This window comes from Sturnus vulgaris, chromosome 3 (assembly GCF_052056855.1).
Source record: "Sturnus vulgaris isolate bStuVul1 chromosome 3, bStuVul1.hap1, whole genome shotgun sequence".
NCBI classification, from domain to species: Eukaryota; Metazoa; Chordata; class Aves; order Passeriformes; family Sturnidae; genus Sturnus; species Sturnus vulgaris.
This window is the reverse complement of record NC_142245.1, coordinates 100222316-100245735: the sequence shown is the minus strand read 5'-3', so window position 1 is coordinate 100245735 and position 23420 is coordinate 100222316. Positions and strand designations below refer to the sequence as shown.

General features: G+C 39.6%; 1 protein-coding gene across 2 annotated transcripts in view; it reads right to left on the bottom strand.

Moving 5' to 3' along the window:
* TAF1B (TATA-box binding protein associated factor, RNA polymerase I subunit B) overlaps positions 1–17260 on the bottom strand; it is a 45489-nt gene extending 28229 nt beyond the window's left edge. Inside the window, exons 1-8 of one of the 2 annotated variants that reach the window (XM_088162396.1) lie at positions 17171–17260; positions 16316–16414; positions 15743–15830; positions 13851–13948; positions 13466–13561; positions 12750–12882; positions 9253–9409; positions 3027–3126 (exon numbers count right to left, since the gene is read on the bottom strand). In XM_088162396.1, the coding sequence (XP_088018522.1) occupies positions 3027–3126; positions 9253–9409; positions 12750–12882; positions 13466–13561; positions 13851–13948; positions 15743–15830; positions 16316–16414; positions 17171–17188 (789 nt within the window). In that variant the 5' untranslated portion in view covers positions 17189–17260. Of the gene's footprint in view, positions 1–3026; positions 3127–9252; positions 9410–12749; positions 12883–13465; positions 13562–13850; positions 13949–15742; positions 15831–16315; positions 16415–17156 lie in introns of both variants that reach the window. The other variant, XM_014894991.2, reaches the window with a different exon arrangement.
* Between the last annotated feature and the right edge of the window lie 6160 nt (positions 17261–23420).

Genomic DNA, 23420 nt, shown 5'->3' with positions numbered 1-23420 from the left:
AACTGACATGGAGCAATGGAAAGATAAATACATATGGAAGATAAACAACTCATTTTCCTTAAAGATCTTCTATAAAGTACTTTTATCCTTCATAAAACACTTTTGAGTAGTACTTATCTTCAGCTAGGCCCTAGGCCCTTACATCTGTCTAACAGTTACACACCATGGTTAAAGATGATACAGAGAGCTGGAAGCTCCTTTTCTCTTTATTTATGAGACAGTCATGCCCAGAGCTCCCAGACCTCTGGACAGAAGTGTTCAGATACAACCATACCTCTTTGGCAGGTATTTTAAATAAAGTTGCAGAACAAAGAATTATGCCCTTCTTGTTAGCTGTTCCACTACCAAAATATGATGGCCTATCTGCCAACTATACTGAAAATATGAAACAGAATACAAGGCATACTTGAGGTTGGAAGGGACCTCTGGAGATTATACATGGAGTCCAACACCTCTGCTGAAGCAGGATCAACTACAGCAAGCTGCTCAGGACTGTGTCCCATCAGGTTTTGTGTACCTCTGAAGACAGGGACTCCACATTGGTCCAGGGTTGCCTGTTCCAGCACTCAGACACCATTATACAGTGAAAAAGTTCTATATCTAAATGGAATTTTTGGTTTTTCAGTTGGTGCCCTGTGTTTCAGTTGTCTCTTATCCTTCCACTGCACACCATCAAGAAGAAAGCCCGATGCCATCCTCGCTCCCCCCTGACAGACATTTATACAGGTGACTGAAATCTCTCCCAGCCCTCCTTTCCCAGTGATAAACCCCCAGCTCTCTCAGCCTCTCCTTGTATGGCAGATACTGCAATCACCTCTAATTGCTAAATAGTATGCAGCACAGGGAAAAATTGTCAGTGATTTGTCCACTCCTAAATTACACAGCACAGAAATTTATCACAGCTGGGAAGCCTGAGACTAGTCCCATTCCTTGCATATGGAAAACCATTACTAAATGACAAGTCATAAAAAACGCTTTGTGCATGTATACATGCACTTGCCACTACAAAGAAAGTAGACATGACTCATCTGGTAATAATGTTGCATTTGCTTTTCTACCACTTGTAACAACTTCAACCTTGTACAAATTCAGCATATTTTGGGTATGTGGGAAATTGTTACTAAAAAAAGTCTTTAGGCCATTGAGAATATTTATATACAAGATGAGCCTCGTCAAGTTAGGTTTCATCTGCACTTAACTGATAAAGTGATATTTAGTATGATTTCGAATCCTTCAAGTTACCGTAACATAATTACTTCTTGATTCAAATTTGGGCTGCATAGGACAACTAAATGCACTAAAAATCTGTTCAAAATAAAAAAAGGAGACATATGGAATAGTCCTGTCAGTTATCAATATTTTGGAACATGTCTGCAGCTTATATTCACCAGACTTGAAGCACAACAAATGATGGCATTAGAGCAACTTACACACCTGGTTATAACAGCCATAATATCTTAAAGGTTTTCTTAATATAATTGTCTACAAAATATTCTATACAGAGCACAAAGCAGAAAAGAATGCAAGCTATATTTTCAGAATGGAGTATTATACAATCTCATTTCCTGCTCCAGAACAATAACCTCATCTCTCGAATTTCTCAAAACTCAGATGCCAAAACCAGACACAGTAAGACATTGGTAATCTCAGTGCTGCAGCGAGAAACATGAGATGTAGGAAAGAGCAAGTAAGGATTTTGCAGATTTTGCAATCCAGCTTCATGATGTAGTAAAAAAAAAAAATCATGAAAACTAAATAAAACTGAAGATGCCTTACTAAAGTAACATTGAAGGTAGAGTAAGGAGCAGACGTTTCTAAAAAGAGGAAGCCACAACAATACTGGAGTGGCTGGAAAACAAATGGTACATTAAGCTTACAGAATTGTACCTATATATCTCAGTGAAAACACAGTTAAGAGATTACTTGATTAGTGTGGATATCTACTTTGGAAGTGAGGAAGCAGCCCTATCCCGAAAGGAAACACTAGGATCCTCCAAAGGAAACTGTCATGTCCTCTCTATAAATCAGTTCTCCCACTCTGAGGTATGGTACAAGCTTTACAGTTGCAATTCATAAAACAAAACTCACCCAGAAGATGGAGGCAAAGAACAAAGACTTAAAACCAAGTTTATACTCATATTTCAACCTAACATCTTTTCTGCTAGGGAAATATCTAAGACAAAGAAATCAAGTGGATTTATAATAACTTTATCTCCTGATTTTTAGAGGTTGAGGTCATAATTCTCATTTATCCAGACAGGAGAGCAGTAATATAAAACCAAAAATAATATAAATGCTAAAACTTCTGAAGGCACAACTTCTGAACAACTCATGACCTGTGAATATAAACTACATACTGGAGAATGGTAATGTTACTTGCAACATCATCAGTGAGGGCTTGGCAGAATTTCTGCTTTCTCCTCTTAAAAGCTAAAATTTTATTTTCACACTTCAAAAATCCATAATAAATTTTTATCTGGAACAGAAATGTCACCAGGCAATTGTTACCACAATACATAACAATCTCAAATAAGGAAAATTTAAATTTCACTCAAGACTGTCTATTACTATTCTGTTGCTAGAAGAGCTGTATCCCCTCATATAGATTTTAGGTTTGATATATTTCAATCACTACAGCAAGGAACAGATAGCATCTAAACCATATTTCATTAAAAGAATATGAAATTACAAACAAATTCAAAAGATATTTCAAATAAGCACCAGAAAGGATAATAAATAGCTGTTAGACTTGAAGAAGTTCTGAACACCCTTTTCTCCACAAGTACTTATTGATTTCATTCTAACTTAGGTAATCAGTTTAGTAAGACTGGTTAAAGATTAAAGCACTCCAAGTCACAGAGTGCACTGGCTTCTGCCAGGCTCCAATGCTGTGAAACATGAACCCGATTACATAACAGTAGATTTAATCAATTTATTAGTACAGTGACCAAAATATTTAAAACACCATTAAATAACTAGGTTTTGGTTGGGGGGTTCTTCAACTTTTCCTTTAAGAAAAAAATTACCTCTACACAAAAGATCTTAAGATCAAGTCCACACAACTTCATCTTCTCCGGAAAATGCTGAAAAACATTCAGATATGGAATATGCCCTTCAACAACAAACCTGCATAAAAAAAAATGAAGACCAAATCAAAACAATATACAGGAAGACAAAGTAGTATGTTTATTATAAAATTAATATACAAATCAACTTCTGATTTGAAATAATATCAGTATTATGCTACCTAAGCAATTCAACCTGATGTTACACGCTCAAAATGCTCAACAGAACAAAAACCAGTTCCATCATTTAACAGGCTTTTAAGTTCAAGCTCAGATGTGATTGACAAATGATAACGTTATGGCAGTCAGCATACAATCAACAAGCTTACAAGGAGTTTGTTCTGCACATTCTTCTGCAACTACTGCATTTCTTGAACTGCTTTCAGCCTCCTTTGAATCGTATGGATTTATTTTTTTCCAAATTAAAGCTTTAAGTAAATTTTACTTTTAAAACACTGACTTTCCACTGGAGGAGTTTGAATTAGGTAATGTGATAAGGAAGAAAATCAAGAATGATAAGCAGATACATAGAACTGAAGCCACATTAATCACATTTTTATGATGATACTTTTCAAATAAGTGTTACTGAGGTATGAATATAAATTGTTTTGCATACCAATAAATAAAAATAGTTCAATTTTTATGTGCATACAAATAATGCATCTTTGTTGTTAAAAACTGGTTTTGGTAAGTGGTTGATAGTATTATTTGATATTTTTCTTGAATACATACATATATATGTGTATATATATGGAAAAGATGAGACTTAACAACAGATACCAATAAAAAGCATCTTAACAGATACTCACAACAGGCCAAGCAAGCATTAAACAAGCACAGATCCTCACAAGGCAACACACTCCTTCCACACTAAGGCACACTGGGAGTCTCCCATAGGACTTAGTTAGAAATGCCTTCCCATCTCCTCTTCTCCAAATCAATTTTGTTAAAAGAGCACATTAAACCTGAATAAGTTAACATTACGAACAGAGAAGACTGTTCATTAACTAATATCAGGACTGAAAACCATTTTCTCCCCTCCTGAGATGTGTTATTTGCACAGGACCTCTCTGATCTTGCTACATAGATTAGTAACTCCTTGGTCTACACACATTTCATTTCATTTCATGTCCCTTCTGAGCCTACAGGAATTCACAAGCTCACCTGCTATCTCCCAGTTCTGTGCATTCATCACTATTTGTTCCATGTATGTAGAGCATATCTATTGAAGTTGACTAAAATTCTGTTTAAAAGCTAGTTACTCCACAGTTTGCAATTATAGTCTATCTTTTTTTAAGCAGTCCTACCTGAATTTTCAGTTTAATTGAAAAAAATGAGTTAAACCCAGGATTAAAATAAAAAGTGCATTGCATTTCATGATCAAAACTGCCTCAGATAATTTATAATGATTCCTGAAAAATAACAGCAATATGAAAAATCATATTGCCCAATAGCCTTTGTTCCAAAGCTCTGCTTATTAGTCTCTAAAGTGAAGAAGTTACAGGTGATGCATAGACCTGTCTAATCAAATTGTGTAATGATCATTTTGCTCATGAAATTTCAGTAGCTTTCCTCAACCAGCATTTCCCCACCCTGAGTGGAGATGAGCACTGGGCTCCCGTTCTCCAAACCCAGACCCCATTGCTGGTCCCTGCCACCCTGCCCGACCTGCTGAGGACCGGCACATCAATTCTTTAGCTCATTTTAGTCATCCACCAAACTGAGGAACATAAGTTTGAGGTATGGTTTCACAAAGTTGACTGAGCCAAACTAAAAGCTCGACACAAGACCTCCCTCCCTGTGATCCAGCCAGGAGCTGCTGTTGCTCATCTCTTCCCCAAATATAAGTCACAACAGCAGCAGAAAACCACCTGTTACCCTATTGCCAGCAAGGTTTCTTTCATCATCTAAACTGTGAAGAGCCTCACAGATGGTTCTACAAGTGAAACAGTTGCCAGAGGGCAGGGGATGCATCACACAGACAGGAGAAGAGGAAAAAGGGAAGCAGGACCTTCTCCTTTCAGCAACAGTGATGCATTACTAGCTCAGCTGATGATAAGCTTTGGCTGACACACACTAAGGCACAATCACATCATTAGCTGTCAGATATGAAGGCCTGGAACCGAGACACTGAGAGCAGCGAACGCCTGAGCCAGCACAGCAGCAGCTGCAAGAGGACAGGCAATCAGGACCTTGTTTCGGGTGTGGTGGAGTGGTGATGTAGCCAAACCACCCTCACAGCTTGCTGCCTCTGAAATGGGAAATCCCACCCTCCTCCAGTCCCCTGCCACACACTCCTCCCTGCTGACAAAAGCATTTGTGAGACTTCTCAGAGCACCAGATTAGGAACTAGGCTCTTCAGGGTTTCACTCCAACTGACTCAAGTGACTGCAGGAACATCACTGCCAGCACAACGCAGAAAGGGGCAGCAGTGAAGCACATTAATCTGCACTAAAATGTCCAGTGAAACTTTCTTTTACAAAATTTATCTTCTGTAGATCTATTTTCAACTAATGAACCACAAACTGGATGAATGCTAGTAGCCATGGCAAGAGAAAGAACAGGAATGTTTATGCAAGACTAGAGCAACAAAAACTTGGAACAGCTTAAACTGATGCTGGAACCACATCCTTACACTGCAACAGACAAGAAGTGTCCACCACACCTTTTTTTTAAAAAAAAAAGTTTTTCACTAATATGGCTGCACCAAGTCAAAGCACTGCAACTGTTTAAAAATAATATATTTTCTAGCTTAAAATTGTCTCTAGGAAAAAAAAAAGCTCTTCTCTCTCAGGTTAAATTTGTTTTTACACTCTAGCAAGCACAAATACCTTGTTATGAATAGAATGTGCTGATGATTCAAGTTTTAACACTTAATCCAAAAGCCCAGATTTGGAATAGCACTTCAGAACAGTTTCTTTTGTCTGCTGTTCCTCCAGACCTTTCATTTAACAGACAGATGGTCAAAACACCTGTAGGACTATGTTCTATCAGGGAGGTGCTTGAAAACTTGATTGGCAGATACAGTACACAGTCCATTTAATTACAGCAGCAACATACATTAATAAGGCCCAAGTATGAAAAAAATCCTAGTTCCTCAGCATGCTACAAGGAAGTGATGCATCTGTTAAAGCCACAGTAATGCCACAAACTGATTATAAGTTTACTCTGGCCACCACAACTAGGTATAACCTCATTTGAAAGGCATTATTTCTCAGAATCTCAAAAGTCTAGCATCTTGAAACTTTTTCCAAAATTCAACTATTTTATTATTTAAATGAATAATATACATAATACAGAATATTGTAAGACTATCCACAATGGAAAATGATTTAATGTGTAGCACAGACTTGAGTAGAACATTGTTGAAAGTGTTATTTTTAAACCAAAATGTTCCTGTCAGAGGAGGTAATTGTAGTGTTTTTCTGCTAAGTGTGTCAAGTAGCAAGGAGGAGTATATTTTTGGTGTTGTAAATCCTTTAAAAGCTGGCAGATTGCCCAACCCTAGTGCCTAAGCATGTATCACAAGGGAGGAGTGGTAGTCAGCTGACTTCAGGGTACAGAGAAAACCAAACTGAGGAAAAAACAAGGCAGAACTTTAAACAGAACTCTAATTCAACTGGTTTAAATAAAACAATTTGCCTACAAAGACTTAAAAGGTAATGCTGAATACTTAATGCTTTCTCTGCATAGTTTTCATCTTCCGTCTGTCGTTATTTTGTATCTTAATGCATGCAAAAATGTGAACATTGTCTGGTTTTTTTAACTTCAATATTCAGAAGTCAGAAAACAAGTATTTTATGGTAGTTCATGCAATTTAAAATTCTTTCTACTTCTTCATCAAACTTGTTGAAAGGCAAAGACCTTAAGGGTAGGGAGGAAAGCATGATAACATAATTACAGTCTTATATAACTATCGTATCATGCTAAAACTTTGCAATACAAATAACATTCTTTTCAACTTCACTTTCTGTACTCAATCCAGTTCTTATGTTCAATGCATTTAAAGTTACTGAATCATTATGATTTATACAGTCTTACACACAAATTTTATCTAATTAAATTATACCTTCTCATTCAAATAATCTCATTTCAGTTTCCAATTATTAGTTTCAGATTATGCCTTTCTGTGCTATATTTGCTACTTGATTTTTAAAATCTTTTCCCAGCCTTTTTATTGCTTTCATGTTTTCTCTAAATCTGTTCAAGTCTGCTCATCTCTTAAGGATATTAGTCCAAAGGACAGTCTCCAGGTTCTGAATAATTTTCCAGTATCTTTTCTGCAGTCTCCAATTTTTAAAGTGCCAAATACAATAATTTACCATTCATATGCAAACAAAACAATCTATCTTCCCCCTTGGCAGTTGACTTCAATGGTTGTTGTTTGGTTGGGTTTTCTTCCAACCACACCATTGTACTAAGACAGAAACATGTGAAGATGTCTTTGCCTGCTATGAGCCAACAATGCTTCCAGAGACAACTTCCAAGATACAATAACCAAAGACTATGCATTTAATTATTAACTTTTCTCTCCAAACAGGATGGGCTAACTAATAATTCTTCAGCATGAACCAGTTGCTCTGTCCCAGAACTTGTAATTTACTACCTAGATTTTTGCCAGATACAAACATTATTAGACAGATTTTACATTATTTATTTGCTGATCATTCAGAAAAACAGTAGTTCTGATTTGTACAGAATTTCCTAAAGAAGAATGTAGCCAGTAAAAATCCTGCAATAGAGCACTACCTTTGAGTTCTACTATTTCTTAATCTACTCAATAAATACTTTTGTATTGCAGGGTACTAGTTTGAATTCTGAATAGTATGGCATTTTACTGAAAATTTTACAAGCATCTTTTATGCAATATCACATCCAGTTACGCAAATATCCAATGGTTTGTGCAATTCTGATCAACGAAGGCAACAGCCACCCCTAATGTAAAAAGAAAGGGTCAAATTGTTTTGCATAGCAACTGATTATCTAGTAGTAACTATTGTACTTCAAGACATAAAAACCTCTTATTTTCAAAAGTACTTGCAAAAAAGTGTTCTGGAATACCTATCCCTCTTGGAAAGCTTGTACAAAGCTAGAGAAGTGCAGGTGGAACCTGGCACGCAAGGAGAGAAAGGCCACGATGGAACATCAGGCTCTGGGGGAAAAAAAATCCCTTGCATTCATCACACTTCCAGCAGCTATGCCACAGGTGGGGGACAATGTACCCATTGCCTTGCCTTTTAACTCACAGGTTATATATTTGAAAAATAAAAATGAAAGCACTTACTTTGTCTGAGTTTTCAATTTGATTTGCCAATGTATTTACTTGAGTATTTCTATTCCTTGAATTTTGGCCAAGTAATGTTTTTTTACCATCTGTTTAGAAATACCCAGTATTTCAACAGTTGTTAAAAGAACAGGATATCAGAATGTAAAAGGTCTTCGAAGGAAAATCTAGGAATTCCTGAACTTATTTGGGCCTGATTTAAAATATTTATTGCCAACAAGAAGAGCTGATGAATTATTTTTCATTCCTGAAGTAAATAAAAAAAAGTGTTCATGGCCTTGTTGTAGGGGAGAGAAGGGAACTGCATTGTCAGCAGTAGCCTGACAGTCTCCATTTAGCATCAAACCCTATTATTACAACAATTTATTTCTACCATATTAAAAAGTATTATTCTGAACTCTGATAATTACAGATAAAAAGATATGAAGACAAAATGATCTTCCTATATTAATTTCAACTCCATTGCATGAAGTTACTTTGCTACATTTCAGATCACTGTATACTGCTGGTATTGTTTGCAGGATGACACTGATGTAAGTCCTGGAGAATGTTTACTCATTTAATTCTGACATGCTGACAACAGCAAATATCACGGAAGTGTGGCCATACACACCTCCAGCAAGTCTTAAGAATTTTTGAAAGAGAAGGATAAAAAGCTTCTCTAACTTCAAAACCTCCTTCATTACAGGTCTTTGAAATTTACTGCAATCAACAGAGATTGTCCTCCAACAGCAGCTGCACAAATGGTTATGACAAAGGAAAGACAAGACAACTAAATATAAAAAACTCACTATTACTGATTCTTTACTATTACAAATTCACGAGGGCAATAGTACAGAGCTTTTTTAAAAAAATTATTATTATTTATAAAAGCAACAATTCTTCACTAGAGACTATGCATACCTTAAGAACTCAGACAATGTAATTGGTTCTCTCATCCAGAGTAATGCCATGTAACAAAACGAAAGGGTCATTGGCATCGTCATCCTCAGTTTCTCCTTTTGGTTCTTCACTATATACAAGCTGCCATCTACTGATCCAGAGTACACAGAGGTGCTTTCTTGGGTTTTTGTTAAAAACAGAAAAGAAAAAGAACAATTGATATGACAGATACATGAACCATGGCATACAAAAAACAAGATAAAGGAATATACAGGACTTGTTCAGCAACTTGTAACATTTTGAAATAATTAATTTGAGTTTTTTGCTTGTTTGTGTACTTTTATATGAAATAGTTTAACCCTAATTTATTCATCTACCACAATATGAGATGACAACCTGTTTCATAAAGTGCTATTCCACTTGACTAGGACATATGTTACATGGGACATTAACTCCCATGTAACATATAATTAATGGTAATTATGAGCTGGAAATACTGTTTTCCATTTGAGAGCTAAAGGAACTGAGAGGAAACAAGGGAAAATTGGATGTACTTAGATCAATTCCTCTGAGTTTGGGATTAAAACACAGTTTTAAATTTCAACAGGCAAGACTTTATTGAAAAAGGCATTTACAGTGCAGATTACTTTTCTGATGTTAAAAGTCTGCCCTGAATCCATCTATCCTATGATCTCTAACTGTGGAAACACAGGTACTCTTAAAAAAAAAGTATATAAATTCAGTGTCAAAGAAACAACGTTAGAACAAGAATGTAGGAAAACGGTGAAGAGAGTGGGAAAAAAACCCAAATAAGTTAATATCCAAACCTCTCTACTTCCTTAGTGAGGTGAATCACTAAAAACTAAGAAACAGAAAAAAGAGAAAATTTTGTTTTAGTAGTTATTTATAGGTTTGGAACCTTTTCAGCAGTGAAACCTGCAAGTTCAGGGAAAGAGAACCAAAGAAATAAACAAAAAATAAATCTGTAAGCCTCTCTTCCCTACACCATGACCCAGACAGGATGAAGGAAAATGTATTTAAATCACACTGGCACAAAACGTCAGCATTGACTCTGTCGAGATTTTCCTCACTTCGCTTCACCACAAACTGTTCACCTGCTCAGACAGGAATGGCGAGAGCTGGAACCACAGCTCCCCAGCTGGGAGCCGCAGGGCCAGGGCAAAGAGCCCGCTGAAAACGATTTGGACCTTCCGAGAGCCTGGCAGCTCCGCGGGCGGGGAGGGCGCAGGGTCAGCGGCAGCGCCCGCAGGATGGGGACAGCGCACACAGCGCTCCGGGGCCGGGCTGCGCTGCCACCTACCGGCCCCGGAGCCTGCGCTGCGGGCAGGGCACGGGTACGGCACAGCCCCGGCACAGCTTCGGCACAGCACAGGCGCTCAGAGCCGGCTCAGAGCCGGCACAGGCCCGGCACAGGCCCGGCACAGGCCCGGCACAGCCCCGGCACAGCCCCGGCACAGCCCCGGCACAGGCGCTCAGAGCCGGCCCGAACTCCCGGTACAGAGCAGAGCATCCCAGCGCACACAGGTGCGTCAGGGAACAAAGGCAGGAGCACTGAAACACCGCCTTAATCCCTGGAGTTAACTGCTTCACCTTTCACACGGATATCTGTGCTTAAAGGCAGCTCTGTGACTGAAGCTTCATTGTTAATTTCACATTTAACTCAATTTAAAATAATCCTCATTATATTTGTGGCCTTAATGATGGCACACAATTTCCTTTTATTTCTTCCAGTTTATGCAAGGTGTGACAACACACAGTTACGTGCAGCTAATAATTTAAGAGTTTTATAGGCTTCTCTAGCAATATCTCAGTGCTATACTCAGTGGAATTTGCTATTAACCCTACATGAAAATAACAAAAAAACCCCAACTGCCGTCTGGACAAGCCTCTTGGGGAAAGGAGGAGGGTGTTGAGGTTTCTAGTCTGTAGCAGTAACAGCTCAGCAGAAAAGACACCAAAGAAAATAATTATGAATCTTCACAAGAATTTGCAAGAGACTAGAACACACTTACTTATGCTACATTTCAATGGATAAAACAATTTCTATGTTTGTCTGATTTCAACAAAATTTACTTAAAGTATCACTGAACTCAACTAATTTCAAGTGATTTCAGTGAAAGTGATGACTACTGGATGCTGAATGCAATCTCTGAAACAACCAAGACAATAAATTATGGCCTACGTAGGACTAGCTTGCAGTTCTAAAACTTTATGCAACAGACCTATGAAAGGCACAAGTATCACGGAAGAAAGGAGCTCCTAGACATCAAAAAGGGGAAGAAAATTCAAGGGAATATTTTCACTAGAAATTCTTCACTCAATTCTTTCCTTTTTGTATTATATTTGTATAACACCCAATATTCTACATGCACAAACATACAGTGACTCTTTACCTCAAAATGTTGTCATTTTAATATATAAGGATGAAAGGTTCTAACATAATATTCAAAAAAATTTGCATCACCATTTTTACACTGTTTTCCCCCCCCTCCCTAATTCTGTCTGGAGTTTCCTTACTGTGGCTGATCAAATTTCTTACTCTATTACCACTTCTGGACTTTGCAAAATACTGTAATGCATGCTTCTGAGGGTAGAAGAGGCAATATCACAGAAGAACAGAAATATGACATAAGGAGGATAGTACATAACAGGGGAAAAAGAAACACAGAGACAGATAAAGAAGGAAAAAGCAACCAAAGAATAAAGCAAGAAAGAAAACCATCAAGACTTTAAAACACAAGAAAAAGCTTTCAAATGTGCCTTGCAATGCATTTTCAGTATCAGGCATTGCAGCATTGTCTGATATTACACTTGCCCAGCAGAACCTAACACTCCAATTTTCTACAACATTCTAATTAAAAACTTCAGCATTCTGTAAATATTTTCCAGATGCTATTGTAAGCAGAAAGAGAAACTGATGGAATGCTAAAATACGATTTTTCATAGAACGGGTCATTAGGAAAGCAGTAAAAAGATTGTGGAGACAAAAGACACAGAAATACCAAAATAATGTAAAGAAAAAAATTAAAAAGCTAAATATATCTATGGGATAGAAAAAAAATACACCCCCTTAAAGAACAAACTCATGTTTTCTAACATCAAAGTCGTAACAGACACCTCTGCTATTGGTTAAATAAGTGCTTATTCTTCAAAGCTGCTGTGTTTGTGAACATCTAGCTTGGCAGATATAACAGCAATTTTTTTCCCACTCCAAACACGAGGCATGGAGCAAACTTGCTGTAAAACAGAACTTCCTCCTGCACTTCTCACTCTATTTCCAGGTCCTGTTCAACTTTTATCTCCTTGGGTGGGGGTTGGGGGAGGAAGTCTTCTATTTCTGGTAGAATATAAAGTAGCACAGTGTCAAACAAGACTGAAAAATTTACACCTTCAAACCACTTCCTCCAATTCACTGTACACAAATACACTTTAAATCTACTTATATTTAAAAACTACAGAAAAACTGGTTTTCAGATAGTTCAGCTCACTGCTCCTACCTGAGACCTTGCTCACTGATGAGGCAAAGCTGCAGTCGGTCTGCAGATCCCCCTCACTTTCAGAGAGAGACAGCAAGTGCAGAAGGCTGGGTCTCTCTGGATCACTGTCCACATCAGTACTGCTCTCACACACCTGGAGTTTGTACATAAATGTTTGTATTAGCCACTCTTAGTTTAACAAACCACATAAAGCATGACAGATGCAACATTAACAGTAAAAGTTAAAACCCAAACTGTTCACATTTTTACTCCATGAATCACCAGCAAGTGGGAAAAAAAAAAGAACGAGAAGCATTTTTAAAGGATTTCTCAAGATTAAAAACTTCTAGTGACTATATTTTAATCTGCTACAATGACCAGAAAGTTGGCAACACAGAATCAAAGCTTGACCAAGCTTTCAAGCTTCAAGAGAGCAGGCAGGAAAGGATGGTAGCTGATGATACATTTTGCATTGTGTTTTTTATTTACTGATTATCTGTGTCAAGACAAAGCAATACTTTTAAATAAGAAGTTTCAAACAGTCACAGAAATATTAATCTCTTGAAATAGGTAAAAAACTGAAATCCAATAAAATGGACATGTGCAAGCCTGTTTATATGATCTCCTTTATACTGAAGTGACATTATTATCAGCAAGATATGTCGTCTAAACAAAGATTTATGTTGTTGCTTTTAAAAAGACACCAAACATCTCATGGGGTTTGAGCTTTCACTTACTGATAATGTTTTGACAGTTTCTGCAGCTGGTCTCTTGCAATATGCCTGCTTGCTCTTCTGAAGGTAACACCTCCAAAAATTGCACAGAATTTCATCCTGATAAACACAAATGGATGGTAATTAGTACAGTGTTTATAAGATCATTAATTGCTGAGAGAACAGAGCGTAATTTCTAACTCAGGAATCTCTATAATATTCCATCTCTAATTTTATTCACTGTGGTTTATAAAATCTGTTTTAAAATTACCAGAGAAACAATTTTTGATTTCATATGCTCAATGATTTTAAACAGGGACTTGTGGGATTCACTTCAAAAATTAAAATCTTTTAAAATCCCACCTTCTGTAACACACACACAGAGTGTACAACACTGACAACTACATACCTTCATTTGTGGACATACTCCTAATGCTTCTAAAGCTTCCACCTGTTTCTTGAGTACAAGCTGAAAGCCTTCACAAATATACCATTCACAGCCTCCATCTAAGGGAAAAAAAAGGGAGGCTATGTTTGTTTGTACTGTTTTGGGTTTCTTCAACCTTATGCACACTTATCCCCATATTGCTGGTTAATAATTTCAGATCCTAGTGCATAAACCAGCTTACACTGAACACTCCACAAACTTCCATTTATTCACAGCCTTAAATGTGAAGAAAAGTTACTGAACAAGAACTTCACACATTCCCCAAGAATAATATAATTCATTATAATGTCTAGTGTGGCATTTGTAATTGAGCAGAGCATTGTTAAATCACCAGTTTAAAAATAACTGAGAACCTGACATTCAAAATGAAATATGAACATTTCTTTCCCACCCCTGACACAGAAAACTGGAATATTACAGTAGTGAGTCAGGCAAAAAATAACCAATATCACCATGTGCTTTACCATACTCTCACACAGAATCACACATGTTCAAAAAAAAAGAATATCCCAACTTCTAAAAAATCGTAGCATAACATGAATTTCACAGGGAGTGGGCCTGCTCCAATCTACTGAATATTTCTTCAGGCTGCATTACAATTACTTTTCACCCTTACTTCTATAAATTTACTACTAACCTTTTCTACAAGCTTTTGGTTTTAGAAATTTTCTCTGCATTTCTCAACTCCCTTTTCATTCCTTCCACATCTGTTCTTCACTACTTTTGTTCTGAAACACACCTTGCATCTCACCACCTTAGAAGTTATCTGCTCAAATCTTCTGCCCTGCTATAATGATGCTGCTCTTAACTGCTAACCTGTGAACTAACAGACACAGCTTACTCCTATACATTCATGGAATAGAGTGTAACATGGCTGCATTCACAGAAGGAAGTGTGTGAAGACAAGCATTTCTTTCTTAGGAAGCCTGGGGGTTGACTAACTCTCAACAGGATAAATGAAAAGCATGAGTGGTACATGGCCCAAAGTTTAGAAGCAATAAGGATAAGGAAAAGTGGAGAGGTCCTTTTTACACCTCCTTTCACTTCCACAGAATTGCTCTTTTCAAAGGAATGTAGCAATCCGCTGCCTCTACAGCAGAGCAAAGGTAGATCAGCACATTGAAGAGAAAGATAACTCCTTGCTTTATTTGGCATTTTAATGCAGTTTTGGTTTCTGAAAGTGGCAGCAACAGTAAGAAATGCATCCAGCCAATACAGAACACACAGAGAGCTCTGGCAGCAGCTTTACCACTACATCCTCATGGCACAGATCCTCATTTATAATGACCACTATTCTTCTGAATAGTCATGAAATTAAAAGTAAAATAGTGACTCTGGAAGAAAGATGCAGTACTGGTTCAGCTACTGGAACTGCATGAAACCTCTTCTGTGCAGTTTGTGTGCAGGCTGCAGGGCCAAGTGCCTGTAACACAGGCCAGAATGACACTGGAGCTGGACCACCATCACATCTCACTTGCCAAGAAAAACAACCTCTCTGGTTTTGTGATAGCCATCACAGGGAAAGAACAAAGGATCACCACATCTGAATGCATGCCACCAGTAGCTTCAGTGAGTATTTGCTTCCACAAATCAAAGCAGCAGTAAGTAATGCACAGCTCTATTCAATCAAAAAAAAACCCATCACTGGGCTCACAGAGGTCATCTGTGGCTCAGGAAGTCACCAAGTGTGATCTCTGAAGGTTGTGACAGCATCAGGGAGGTGCATTTTGTTCCCACTCCTACAGTTTTTCCTGCCTATCCGCTTTTGTGCTTCACCAAAGACATAATGGCCTACGTGAACAGTGGCTAAACAGCCACTCTTTTGCAAAATACAGATAGAAACTCATACATACCATTTTTTTCCTGCTTTTTTGAACCTTTGGAGATTGTTTGGACTCTTGAATTTGTAATAAAATCAGTGTTTACAACTTCTCTAGTTCTCTGCAAAACAAGAATACATCTTAGCTAGAAAAAGACCCACATCTAACTTGCACAGATTTCCCCATCATAAAACAAATGGAGGAATTTACTAAAAATTCCTACACTAACATGAGATGAGACAGTCTGAACTTTTCACTCAGAAATTTAAAAAACAGAGAATTACTATCATGGACAAACAGGTGACATGCATCAGGGTTTGCATCAGTCCTAGATTTGAACTGCATGAAACACAGCAACACCCAGGCAATGCTTCTAAGGCATCTAGAGAGCACACTGACACCACAGCTACAGCAACACAGCCGGCCAAGAGGGCTCATTCCAAGTGCTGCGATTTCAAGGAACATTAGTTTTAAACAGTGTCAACTAAAGCATGAAGAAGGAAGAATAAAAATACTGTCCCCAAAGCCAAGAAGAAATTTTCATTCTCTTAAAGTCAAGAACCAATCAGAATAAACCTTTTCCAAGGCAGCAACTCGTCTTTTTACCTCAGTAACATAGTGACAAGATCTACAATAAAATCCACCTCCATCAGTGAGACCCCAGTTCACTTCTGAACACTGGGCACAGCGCTCATTAAAATCTCTCTGAAATGAAGAAAAAACAGACTTTCACAATTGCTCAGGTAAAACAAAAGGCATTATTACTAGGCTATCGCACATCTTCTGAAATGATTTCTAGAGGAGAGAATTTATACCCTTTGTGTTAGCTCAGGTTGGTAACAAGTGATCATCGCACTTGCCATCAGCCACAGGTAACTCTGAACACATAATTGTAGCTGTCAAGCGCCAGCTCCCGTGTGTGAGCGTCAGAACAAGTGAATGGTGATCCACGCCTCGCACACACGTGGCGGGGCTTTAAAAAAACCCATCCATCAGAAATGAAAAAGGAGACAAAAACTGGAGGGGGAGGCGAAAGGAAAAATACGTTTCTAAAACTGCAAAGAAACGCGTTGGGAGAAAGCCCGCACGAACTGGTGCCTCCCGGAGAAACCGGAGAGAGAAAGAGAAGAGGGAAACCCACAGATTAAAACAAAGTGGTTCCAGAAACGCCCACGTGCGTGATGGGGAGGGGCAGCTCCGCCGGGCCCGGCCGGCGGCAGATCCCCGGCCGACACCGAGCACCGGCCAACGCCGAGGGGCCGGGCAGGGCCTCGCCCGCCGCCTCCGGGCCCCGGTATGGCCAGGGCAGCACCGGGCCGGGGCAGGCGGGCCGGACCCCAGTGTGGGCAGGCCGGACCGCCCGCCGCCGCTCCCCCTCGCCCCCCCCTCTCCCCGCCGCCCGCAGCCGCTGCCCGCCCGGCGGGGAAGCGCCCCCGGCCCAGCCAACCCCGCCGGCCCCACCGCGTCCTCATCGTCCATGGCGGCCGCGCCCGGGGCCACCGCTCCCGGGGCTCCACGGCAACCGCGCCGCGCGGCTCCGCGGCCCGCCTGGAAACCGCGGCCCTGCGATTGCGTTCCGGGCCGCCGCGGGCTCGGGGCGCAGCGTGGCACCCAGGGCACAGGGGCGCGCTTCCAGGGGTCATTGAGGCTTCACTGAGGGGACAGAGATCCAGGTGTTAGACATTAGATGGGAGGAAGAAATTATTTCCTGTGAGGGTGGTGAGACACTGCCGCAGGTTCCCCAGGGAAGCTGTAGATGCCGCACCTTTGGAAGTGTTGAAGGCCGGGTTGGATGGGGCCCTGGCCTGGTGGGAGGTGTTCCTGCCCATGGCAGCGGGGCTGGGGCTCGGTGATCGGTGGGTCCCTTCCCACTCCTTACTATTCTATGATTCTGACTTCTGTGCTTCAGCCACGGAGGGGACATGGAAGCTTCAAGGGGATGTGGGGTGTCCCAAGGGCTGGAGGGTACATTTCATCCCGGAATCACAGAATCAGTTGGGTTGGAAAAGACCTCCTGAGATCGTCGAGTCCCGCACCATATCAACCAGACCATGGCACTCATTGTCATGTCCAGTCTTTCCTTAGAGACCTCCAGGGATGATGACTGCCACGTCTCTGGGCTGCTAATTCCAAAGCCTAATCACCACTTCTGTGAATATATTCTTCCTGATGTCCAACCAAAACCTCCCTTGGCACATTTTAGGATTATGACTACATGTGCAGCTTAAGACTAAGACTACGTGTGCCCTCCGAGCCTCAGCCCGTCACCGTCCTCTCTGCAGAGCTCCTGCATCCTCATCCTCCCATCGCCTTGCTGGCCCCAGCTGGTGACCACCAAGGCTGTGGGAAGGGGGCTGCTGCTGCCTCTAAAGGAGGAGGCAAAATAACTCATTTAACTATGTAAAAGTGTTTGCAGATCCTTGAATGAGGGAAACTACAATCTGAAATCCACTTTCAATTAAAAAACAACACCCAAACCTCCAGATCTTGATGTAGGTCTCTAATTTCTTGCATGCTAATAATAATGTTTAAAGATGTCTAAACACCAAGATCTGTTATTGCAGTGGATTTGCCCACAAAATTGGAGAACAGGTTTAGGCCCTTAAAAAAAAAAAAAAAGGTCCACTAAGTGAAAGCATGGGAAAAAATTAAAGTTAAAATATACATAGAAAGAGGTGAGGCTGCCTTGACAGCTGTGGTTACATTGATGTTGGAGGATATGTAGAGAGCTAGAGGGTAACTGTTTATGTTTAAGAAAGAAGTTATTACTCATACCAACTGTGATCTTTTTTCAGTGTGGGCTGAACATTTGTAGCACCCATTAAAGAGAATTACGCATGTAATTCCTGCCATGTTAAAAAGGTGATTGTCAACCTCACAGAAATGTAGCTAATACTTTGATGAAACAGATCCTACTTGTGTTTTTAATTTCCATATTTTTTGTTTGTGGAAATACTGTTCTGGGAAAGCAAGGCCATTTCGTGTGACAGAGATGGTTTGATCTTTTTCTAATGTATTTCTAAGATTAAATACTACCTTGGAAAAAAAAATCAGGACATCTGTACCTGTGATAAGAGAGGAAGAGGTGTATTCCAATGCAGGAGATAAGGCATTGCTCCTGCTGAGAGCAGTGCTCATGTGTGACTCGATGCTGTGAGCAGGCAGTGGGCCTGCCCAGTGGATTTGACTAAACTGAAGAATTTGTTTAAATTAAGTGTGGAACTGATTGCTTTGATGAGGCAGGACCTCAGAGTTAGGTCTTCTGTTTTGTAATTACAGCTGGTCAATAAAATATTAAAGGAAGTGTAATCACAGGACTGCCATTTTGTCAAAACCTGAACACTTCATATTCAATGCCAATAGTTGAAGATAAGCAAGAAAAGAATAAAGATGTGGAGGACTGCACAAGGAACTGTGTAGGTATAATTGTGGCCATACTGGTGTAACATGTCAGTAAAGATTTTGAGCAGGAAAGCCCTTACTCTTTGCTGCTGGACAGCCCATACTGCTTTGCTGAGCTGCATTTTTCATGCAGGTGAAACAAATGTGAAAAGGTACCAAATTTTGTAAAGAAACTTTTACAAAGACTGATGCTGATATTGCTAGTTACTTATTAGTGTCCCAGCTCTATAAATGCAAAGTTTCTATTGGTATTTCTGAAGTCCGTCAATTAACTACTGCAGACTACTAATCTGGTGGAAAAAAATCAAAGTATAATAGGGTTACCAAGTCTTATAACTATTTCTTAAATATTTTTTTGAAATGACATGTATAAAACCGGTTTTTCAGCATATAAAATTATGTGTAACCTTTGTCCCTAATTACAAGTTACCCAAGCATACTGATAGGGGTATGATAATTTCAAAGCCAGGAGACAGACTGTCTTCCTGCTTCAGCTCACTTTTCTAATTAAGATCATTATGCATAGTAGTCAGATTGATTCAAGACTTAGATAAATAATACGTCCTGTTGTTTCCATTGATTTGAATTTTTAATGAACTGAGTTCCATTGCTGATATCACATTTCTGGTACTTGACTGCAGACCTTCTGCATGTGAAAATGTAAAAAATACATATTGGACTGAAAGACATGTCCCTTGGCCTGTCCTTTGGGTGATTGTTCATGAAATTGTGCTAGCTCCAGGATACAAATTTCTGTAGCAGAGATGCTCCCTAGAGTCTTTACCCATTGTCTTTACCTACTACAAAGAGTTAGAGCAGAACAACAACCTCAGCTGCTCCAAAGATTGTGCACATGAACACAGGGCAGATCTACTAGATTCAAGTTTATAGAAAATGCACACAGTTATTAACACACAAAATTTCATCTTTGCACCATCTCTCCATGGAAGAACACATGTTTAAAGGCAGATGGAAAACAAAAGAAAAATTAGGAGAACAAGAAGCAGATGGCGTCACTCTAACTGATCTTTAGAGACTACACTGTGTAGAAAGGGTCAGGGGGAGAAGCTGGGCCAGCAGTGGAAGAAAGGTGCAGCAAGTTGTGCAAGGACAAAGGTGGGAACAGCAGCAAGGCGTAGGGGTTACAGCAAGCTCGGCAGGGAAGGATAACCAGGGAGGGGCTGAGCTCAGCAGAGCTTTGAAGGAAGCGACAAGAAGAATGAATTTAACGTTACAGCTCAGACACACCCAGCATTGCCTTGCGATAGTGTTTGTTATACAGCTTCAGCTTTCAAATTTTATTAGTTAAATAAATTTCTATCCCTGTTGTGGAAAACCTGAAAATATGACCTCAAACATACAAATCAACAGGAAGCAAATAATCCTTTTTTCCAAAAATTTACTCAAGTTTTCTTAACATTTTCCTAGGAAGTAAGCAACAGGAATTTGAATTTTTGACTACCAAATGCAGCAATATTGTACCCAAGAAGGAGGACAAACTGATCCAGTCTTGGGCACTAAGTTTGGGGTTCACACCATCAGCCTTTGCTTTGCCCATGTGCTGCAGCCCAGCCCATCTCACACAGTTACACTGTGGTGCCCCAGTCCCGCCCCAGTTTCAGCTGTGGTCTCCCTGCTGCAGAGAGCTGATAATCAGCTGTAGGGTCACCCAGCCAGGGGGTTTGGAGACACAGACCTCAGGGCAGGACCTCTCATTCAGATGAGGTGCTCTAGCAGGTAAAACTCAGCCACAGAGGGATTTGGGAGGTCTGCCTGGGGATGCTGAAATCCTGGCTGGAGTCAAGTAAATAAATACCTCATAGTGTGTCCTGGCCTTCAAAGGCATGGTCTCTTTCCTTTGGAGCACCACACTGCCATCCTGCTGTCCATACTCTCAGAGATTGCCCCCCCTCTGTACCTGGTGACTATGTTAACCTGATCCTACAGAGGTATGGAAGTAGGGGAAGGAAGTAGGAGAGAGCTACACAGAACAGAGCAGGCAGTGAGCATTTGAATGTCCCATTCCACAATGGCATCTATAATGGCTTTATTTTCTTGTTTTTCAGATTTTATTGAGCAGTTGACATGAAACCTTTCCTCAAATTGTAATATTTCAGTAGTGTCAGACTTTGTTTAGTTTTCATCTTTACTGAAAGAAGAATATGCCACATACGGAAGGGGATCTTTTATCTTTTACAGGGTTTCCACTGTAGCTTTGTGCATCCATAGAGCCATGATGATCGTTCTCAAGATCATTCTGGGATATATTTAATCCTCAAAAGCAGTGGTATTTTTAAAGGAATCGAGAGCCACCTTGTGGAGCTGGAATTAACAAAGGGGTTCCAAATAATACAGCTGGGAACAACTACTCACTGCTAGAAATTCAGATCCAGTATGATTCTGGAGATGGTCAGTCTGGGAAACAGGCACTGTGCACATATCTGTGCATATTCAGTGCACAGTGCAGCACTGAACTCCTCTGCTAAGACTGGGTAGCAAAGAAATGTATTTGTGGGCAGTGGCAGGCAGGAATGTAAAACTGTCAGAAAAACGCAGAAAGCAGCAGAATCAGGGAAGCAAAGTAATGTACTCATTATGCCCTACACAGCCTTGGTGTGTGTGGGGTGTTGCTCACAGAGCATTTTTCACCCTATAATTAATTAAGCCCTCAAAAATGCTGGTAAGTTTTGTAATCATTATGTGTAGATTTCTGTCATAGGCTTATTTTCTTCTGCAGTCATTTATTAACATAGAGAATTAGGTTTGCCAGAGCTCAAATAGCCCATAACCAGAGAAATAGCAAAAATGGGATCACTTATGTGAGACTTGTTTCTCCACAGAAGTAAGGAGCAGTCTTTACTTCTCAGTCTCTGAGGTTGCAGAAGTGACTATGAAATGTTTCATTTACCATTTCTCTGCCACTCTCAGAGTGATGGACTCTGAGCTGCTTGTCAGTACTGATATGTGGATACCAGATATGATCTTGCCAAAGAAAAACGGTATTTGCTTTTTTTTGAAATCTTCTTGGTCTTTTCCAAGAACTTTATGCAGCAGCAACTTTATCCTCTGCACATTAGATGATACTTTAGAAATGTGTTTTATATCAGGACAAATTTTTAAATGTCTCTCTGAGTAGTAGACCTTAAGTGTCTGAAGAAACTAAAAAAAAAAAAAAACTTGCCAAAAAACCAATACATAGGACTGTGATGCTCAAGTCATTCCTCCAGGTGCTGGAGAAGCCAGCACTGATGCAAATGGTTGATAGTCCACTGATAATCAGTCTGGTTATTGAATCATGACACACCTGTCCTATGTGCTTTATTCATTTTCTGCTGAGTGAATTTTAAGTTTCAGAAGCTTTTAAAATTAGTTACACACTAGCAGAGTTCAAAGTGAAGTTAAATTTCAGAACAGATGCCCCTTTCAAAATCTCTGTTAGCCAAACAGTCATTAATATCCCAAAGCATGGTATAAAGCAAGTAGAATGTGAAAGCAACCTGACAAGTCTTTCTTTTTAGACCAAGTCTTAAGAGACAAACCCAGCATATCCTTTTAGCACAATAGAGTTCAGTTTCCCCCTTTGTTCAAATGTTGTTTTGGTAAACAGGAGATGTATATGGGTATCATTAATGGTTGCTTCAGACTGGATTAATTTTTCCCCAGTAATTTAAATGTAACCACTTATAAGATGACATGTGGTAGTAGGAGAAAATTCATAAAAAGACGCCACAAGGCTGTGGCAAGGAGTCAACAACTTCTGGTTTCAAAACTATGGAAATCTCAAAAAAACTCTGCAACTTTTCCTGTTGTACTTCATTCCATCATGCTTCCAAGAGGCCATGGTACATGGATGCGAAGAGCACTGGGAGCAGGTTTTCAATGTTTGTTCCAAAATAACTATGATAGATGATTCCACCTTATAGGAAGTAGAGGTGAAGGAGAGCCAAATCTAGAAGAAACAGAAATAAGTAGAGTGCAATCCCCTATTTTTAGAATGTTCCCAAGCTTTGGTCTCAAGTCTGCACTTTTCAAGTTGTCTCTGTCAAGAAGGGAATATAGCAGCATTCAAGAGAATCCAGAAGAACCAGTAGGATCACCCTAGCCAGGGTGCTGCTGTACTCTTCAAAACCAACATGTATGTTCAAGGTTACAAAGGATGTTTGATAAATGCTGTTCTAAACTAGACACGGTCCTGGCAAAGTGAATTTTCTGTGAAGAAAATTAAACCAAGAATAGTATTTAATACGCCCTTAAAATAAAGAATAGAATATTGTTTCTCAATTTCTATTCCCCACCCACAATACTCAGC